The following is a 7,331-nucleotide window of genomic DNA, read 5'->3' on the forward strand; positions in this document are numbered from 1 at the left end:
TCTTTCTAACAGCATAATAGGTCCTTGATGTTCAACTTCTTCATCGACTATCGAATTGAAAATCTCAATTCGGTTGCACCCTTCTCTTTCGTTTAAATAATTTATGGCTTTTTGAATATTGAATGTAATTGTTTTCTCATTTACCTTAAAGGTTAAGGTGACATCCACCACATCAATCATAGCTCTCCATGTATCTAAGAATGGTCTCCCCAAGATCAAGGGGATATCATTGTATTCCTCCATGTCTAGTACCACAAAATCCACTAGGAAAAACGAACTTATCTACTTTGACCAACACATCTTCCACCACCCCATATGGGTGTTTCATCGAACGATTCGCAAACTGTAACATCAGTTGTGTGTCTTTGACTCTTCCAATGCCTAACCTTTTGTAAATGGAAAGGGGCATAAGACTCAAACTAGCACAAGGAATAGAGAAGCTTCCATGATCCTTGAGCTTAGGTGGCAGCTTCCTCTGTAGAATAGCACTGCACTCTTCGGTAAGCATCACTATTTCACTACCACTTTTTCTTTTTTTTAACAGAATCTCCTTCACGAACTTGGCATATGCCGGCATCTGCTCTAGTGCTTCTGCAAAAGGAATGTTAATTTGCAAATTTTTAAAAACATCAACAAATTTACCGAATTTTTGGTTTAGGCAGTGTCTCCTTTTTATGTACCATATCTTCTTCCTCTTTTTCGAGAATGATGTGCTCCTCAACTGATGTCGGGGTGACCATTTCCTCCGATTGGGTTGAAGTTGAAGTACTTCCACTCTGTTTAGCTTTAGGTGGTATTTGTTCACTTACCTTGCCACTCCTCGTTGTCACTGCATTAACTCCCCGTTGATACCCATAAAAGTCACCTCTTCTAGTTCTTCTATATCATTTTCATCCAGTGCTTCACAAGCTCCATTTTTATGTGCTCCCCCACAAAAGTCACAACCAGTATGTTTCAATAATTTGACAAGGGCCACTTAGGGTTTTATATTTAGAGCTGCTATCCCCTTCTTTATCTCAGCGGCGATAACATTTTTTATCTGTTTTGAGAGCGACCTGCCTAGAGCCAACCCAGCATCCATAACATTCAATTCCAATATACCACTTGTTGACCCACCACCTCTGTCATACAACATCATTTTTTCATTTAATGCCATGATCTCGATAATTTTGCGTGCTTCTCATGTGATCTTGTAATTCAAAGAACCCTCCTGTAAGTGTCACGAAGAGATTCTCCCTCTTTTTGTTTGTAACTTGAAATCTCTTGCCTTTTTCTAACAAACACAGCTAGGGGAAAGTATTGTTCTAAGAATTTATCTTCAAGGTCATCCCACGTGGTGATGCTACTGGCAAGAAAGGAGTTAAGCCATTTCTTAGCATCATCTTTCAATCACATGCCTTCTTCAGAACAACCATCCACTTTCACTGTTTCACATAATTCAAAGAATTTTGTGAGGTGACTATTCGCGTCTTCATTTTGTTTACCGATAAAATGAATCTCCTTCAACCCTCAGTATACAGCGTGGCTCACTTCAAACTTGTTAACTATAACCAGTGTGTTATGGATAGACAATCGAGCACGATTTCTATTTCGATCCCCATACTCGTCAAGGGTACGTTCAGGTGGTAGTGGATCAGTCATTTCCGCAAATATGAGGAAATCCCCCAAATCATCTTCTTCCATTACTAATTATCTTTCCCTTTGTCACCTTACTCGAACCTCTTTTCGATTTGCTTTCGCAGTTTTTTCGATTTTTCGATCAAAGAAAAATTCAGCTGAGGATTGGCCTTGCATACAAGGTTAGACAAATTATAAGTAATGAACATTTTTAAAATAAAGAAAAATAAATAATTAAGTAAAAACAAAACAGTTTAAAAACAGAATTTTTTTTTTCAAAATTAAAAGTAAAATAAAAACAAAAATTTTATTGCAGAGCAAAAAATATTCAATTAAATAAATTAATTAAATTCAATAGTGATATGGAAATCCCTGACAAGTGTACTAAATCATTCCAAGTAATAATTAAAACAGTAATACCGAGTGTCGAACTCAAGGATTGCGTTTTACTATCGAATTATACTTAATTACTAAAATTGAACAAAAAGTTCTCAAATGGATTGAAATAATATTTAAAATTAACAACAGTAATAAAATTGATCCTTTATTATAAGAAAAATGTCAGGGATGAGTTTCTCTTCGAATCCAACCTCGGTGTCTAATTTGATCCTAGTTACTGAATTCCTTTATTGAATTATTATCGAATTCTCTTTATTATTCTTGCCCTAATGTCTTAGTGATAGAACCTTTAATTCCAAAGTAACCCCTAATTCCTTAGTGGATTTAAGATTAGAATTAAGCCTTACCGTACAAGAATTCTCTTCTTAAACTATTGTTTTTGCAACTCATTTAATTGTTTCATGGCCTCCATCTATCCCTAGACAAAAAATTCATGAATTTATCATCTCAAGCATTCGTAAAGTCCACTCTTGTTTCGAAATACAAATCGTAAAACATTTTAACGTTGATCAAGCAATAAAAAACATTAAGCACATAGATGAGAAAAATAATTCAATAAATTCATTCATATAAATAGAAATCAAATCAAAAAAAATAAGGGTTTCATCTTGTTACACTCATCCATAACAAATAGGGTTTAGTTACTCATGATAGAGATAGAAAAGATAGAGATTAGAGAAGAATTACAAGAAAGATTCATGAATGGTTCTTGATAAAACTGCTTCAATGGTGTTAGAAACGGCCGTCTTTGAGTTTCTATGCTAGGGCACAAGTCTCCCAACTTCCCATATTTAGCCTGGAAATGCGCCTCAGGCGCGGCTGCTGCGGTTCAAGCACACAACAGACGTTTTCTGCATTGTTTGCCTCTTTAGAGTCTGAATTGGGTTTCAATGTCTTCATGAAAGTTGTGGTTATGGAATTTAGCTTTCATTTGCACTTGGTTTGACTCCAATTGAACATCCACAACTCCACATATGGATGAAATACGCCACATACGTCATGTTGATTTCTCATCAAAATTCAGCACTGCACTAAAACAAAGAAACAACGCAAAACTACAAAAAAAATCTCTACTTAATCAAGGAAATAAGAACATAAACATTTCATTAAATCAAAGAACTAAAATCAACAAAATATATTAAAGGTAAATAAGACTAAAAACAATGAAAAATATGCATATGATGAAGAGTCATCAATGTGTATCTCAATTTGTGAGATGAGCACAGGAAGTTGCAATGGTGCGATCGGAGCAACCATTGAAGGTTCTAGAGGAACAATAGAAGAATAAGATGGATCATCCCTTGATGAGCCTACTAATGTGGTTGTTAGGAGCTTTTTGGACCGATTGTTCTTGATTTTCTAAAGCTATAAGATCCATAACTAGATCATCTCAACTGTTTTTCTGAAAGTTGTAGAGTTCTATGAAGCCAACTGCAGTTCATGATCCTTGTTATCCTGAATCCAATTTGTAAAAAAGAAGAGGACTTTGCTCTACTATTTTGAAATATTATTAGGATCCAACTTTTGTGCATTTCTATTTCGATTGGAGTTGATTTTGGCAGTAATAGAGGTAAGGAAGGTTTGAAGGTCTGGGAATCTAGATGAAATAGATTGTGTAGTGGGAATAAGGGCAAAAGAGACGGCGAGAACGAGAAGTTTAACTGTTTGGAAAGGAACAAAAGTGTAGGATTTGTAACTAATTCTGAGTAGTAAAACATTATAAGAGCAACAAGCGGCTGAGTTTTCAACGTTAGTACTAGATGCACGCGTGAGACACCTATTAGAGTATCAAACCTAACGAGAAAAAAAAAGTTCATATCCAAGATTAATTGAATTTAGATTGACCAGAAACATAAATAAATTTAATGTCATTTGAGGCAGAGCAACATATATTCAGTCACTCACTTTGTTTTACTATATGCAAGGCATATGGAGATTTAAATATGTCTTCAACAAAGTGGTTTTGTGAAAATATATGTCCATCGATGATCAGTATAAAAAATTTAATGTCTAAAGTACAATTTTTGACATAATCCCTTATGAAATGATGGTTAATCTCTATATGTTTTACTCTTAAATGCAAATAGAGTTTTTGGTTAAACATATGGCTGAAGTATTATCACAAAAGATAGGAATGTTACTCTCATAAATTTTGAAATATTCTAGTTGATGCTTCATCTGCAACAGTTTGTTTGAACCAAGTTGATTTTATACTTAGAATTTTTATGATAGTAGTCTTAAGTTCAAAGAGAGAAACATTTGCTCGAATGAGAAATATTTTCTAAGTGTTTTTTCTTAAAGGGTGAGAGTTATTATTATTATCAGCTTTGTTATAAGCAGCAACTCAATTTCCTATCTTTTGTATCCAACCTGATAGTGGTTTAGTTTCTTCTTCAATCTAGAAGATCACGTGAGCCCAAGAAGAAGTACAAGACTCTGGCTTTGAAATCTCAACAGAAGAACATTCTAAAGGCAACATCAAAATTAGAGGATAGTGATTCAGATGATCATAATTTGAACTCAGAGGAAGAGGAAATTCTCTTCATATCTAGAAGAATTCAAAGGATGAGGCATAACAACACGAAATGTTTCCCTTAGAAAGATTCCAAGCAGTCCAATAGAGGAAGGAATAAAAATCTGGAGAAAGAGAAATGCTAGAGGAAAGATTCCAGACCCAAGAAGAAGAGTCTAATGGCTACATGGGATGATTCTGATGAATCCTCTAACGATGAACAAGCATATTTGGCTCTGATGGCTCATACCAACTCCATATCTAGATCCAACACTAATTCTGACTCTTGAAGTGAATCAACATATGAAGAAATTGAGGTATTTTCTGACTTTACTCCTTCTGATTTAATTACCTCTATAAATGATTTTTTAAATAAGAATCACAAATTGTCTTTAAAACTTAAAACACTTAGAAAAGAAAATGCAAACCTATCTGAAAAAGTTAATTTGTTATAGAATCAAAGTATTGAATTTAAAACAGCAAATGCAACTCAAAAAACTGTATGACTAAACTTAAAATACAAAATACAACTCTAAAAACTTATATTGCTGAACTTAAGGCTGAAAATCCAACTTTGAAAAAAAATCATAGTTCAACATTAATTGAAAATACCACATGTAACTCTAATAAGCATGAAGAAATATTTCAAGAATTATTTTGCTAATGGTATGGAAAGAAGCAAATATGCTTCTATGCTTATCTTGTCGCGTATTAAATACAAGGAAAGACAACGAACCTTTCAATACTTACTAATCAGGATCCAACCAAATTTTGGTACCTAAGAGCAAAAAATTTTATGTTGCACATGCCTTCAGCAATCAAGTTAAAACACCAATCATGGTACTTTGATAGTGGATGCTCACAAAATATGATGGGAGAAAAGTCTATGTTCCAAGAACTAACACTAAGCAAAGGAGGCATAATGACTTTTGCAGAAAGCAAAAAGGTCAAATCATTGGTCAAGGTACAATTGGTAATGGTATTTCCCCTTCTACTAAAGGTGTCTTGTTTGTTAAAGGTATTAAGAATAATTTATTAAGTATTAGTCTGTTAAGTGATAAAAATTATGATATTATATGCAAGGCAATCAGTGAGAAGATGGAAATGTACTCTTCACAGGTCTGAGGCAAAACAATATTTATAATATAAATTGGTTAAGTCTAAAGAAAAAATAGGTTAAGAGTCTTATGTCAGTAAATTAAGAGAAACTAATTTGGCACAAATGATTAGGTCATGCAAACCTCAAATTAATTTCAAAATTGAATAAACTTCAACTAGTTAGAGGTCTACCTAAGTTTAGTTACAAAACTGAAATTGTGTATGAAGCTTGTCAAAACGGAAAACAAACAAAGAACTCCTTTACTCCTAAGAACTCAATCATTACCTCAAAGCCCCTTGAGCTCTTACATATAGATCTCTTTGGGCCAGTAAAAACAGCCTTTCTAAGTGGAAAGAAGTATGGCTTTGTTATAGTAGATGATTCTGCTCTCCTAGAACACCCCAACAAAATGGAGTTGTAGAAAGAAAGAATATATCACTCCAAGAAATGGACAGAATCATGTTAAATGATATAAATGTTGTAAAACACTTTTGGTGGCTGAAGCAATTAATATTGCATGTTATATTCAAAATAGAGTCTTAATTAGATCTATATTGAATAAAACACCATATGAAATGTGAAAAGTTAAAAGCCTAACATTTGTTATTTTAAACAATTTGGTTGTACTTGTTATATGTTTAACACTAAAGATAACCTTGGTAAATTTGCTTCTAGATCTCAAAAGTGTACCTTCATTGGATATTCTGAAAGATCTAAGGCTTATAGAGTGTTTAATAAGGAAATTCAGATTGTGGACGAATTCATACATGTTACATTTGATGACAAACAGCTTGACCATGAAAAGTTAAAGCAAGATGGTGATAGTGCAGGTTTACATGAACTAGAGGAAGTAGATGCAGACAAACTTGAAAAATCAGAGGATACAAGCAAATCATAAGAATGTGATAAATCTTCAAAGGATGAATCTGGTCAAGTCAGAAATAATCAAGATAAGTCAAAAGGAAGATCTGGATTGAAGTACAAGTCATCTCATCTTGTAACTCTAATAATTGGAAGTACATGTGATCATTTGAGGACCAGATCATCACTAAAAGATACCACTTTGATTGGCTTACTATCATCATTTGATCCTACCTCTATTGATGAAGCATAAGCAGATGATGGATTGATTCTTGCAATGCAAGAAGAGTTAAATGAATTTAAGAGGAATGATGTTTATGATCTAGTACCTACACCAAAGAAGAATATTATTGGAACCAAAAGGGTTTTCAAAAACAAGCTAAATGAAAAAGGTGAAGTGGTCAGAAACAAGGCAAGACTTGACGCACAAGGCTACAGTCAACAAGAAGACATTGATTACACTAAGACATTTTATCTTCTAGCAAGGTTAGAAGTTATTTGTATCCTACTTTCTTTTGATGAAAGTAATAACATTACAATATTTCAAATGGATGTTAAAAGTGTTTTTCTAAATGGTTATATAAGTGAAGAAGTCTATGTTAAACAACCCCTAGGTTTTGAAAGTTCTGAAATTCCAAATCATGTTTTTAAACTTAGGAAATCTATGTATGGTCTAACACAAGAACCTAGGGCATGGTATGATAGACTTAGTAACTTCTTGCTTAAAAATAACTTTATAGTGGGACAATTAGATAATACACTTTTTAGAAAATCAATAAGAGATGACATTCTTATTATTCCAATTTTTGTTGATGACACTATTTTTGGATTTACTAATAGCAC

General features: G+C 33.4%; 1 protein-coding gene across 1 annotated transcript; it reads right to left on the reverse strand.

Annotated features, from left to right (window-relative positions):
- Positions 1 to 226: 226 nt before the first annotated feature.
- LOC101508869 (uncharacterized) lies at positions 227 to 577 on the reverse strand. The gene has a single exon (XM_004498022.1). The coding sequence runs from the start codon at positions 575 to 577 to the stop codon at positions 227 to 229; it is 351 nt and encodes a 116-aa protein (XP_004498079.1).
- Between the last annotated feature and the right edge of the window lie 6,754 nt (positions 578 to 7,331).

This window comes from Cicer arietinum, chromosome 4, assembly GCF_000331145.2.
Source record: "Cicer arietinum cultivar CDC Frontier isolate Library 1 chromosome 4, Cicar.CDCFrontier_v2.0, whole genome shotgun sequence".
Classification (NCBI taxonomy): domain Eukaryota; kingdom Viridiplantae; phylum Streptophyta; class Magnoliopsida; order Fabales; family Fabaceae; genus Cicer; species Cicer arietinum.

Excerpts from the sequence above, each read along its gene's own strand:
- LOC101508869 (XM_004498022.1), bottom strand. The coding sequence starts at position 577 with ATGCCGGCATATGCCAAGTTCGTGAAGGAGATTCTGTTAAAAAAAAGA.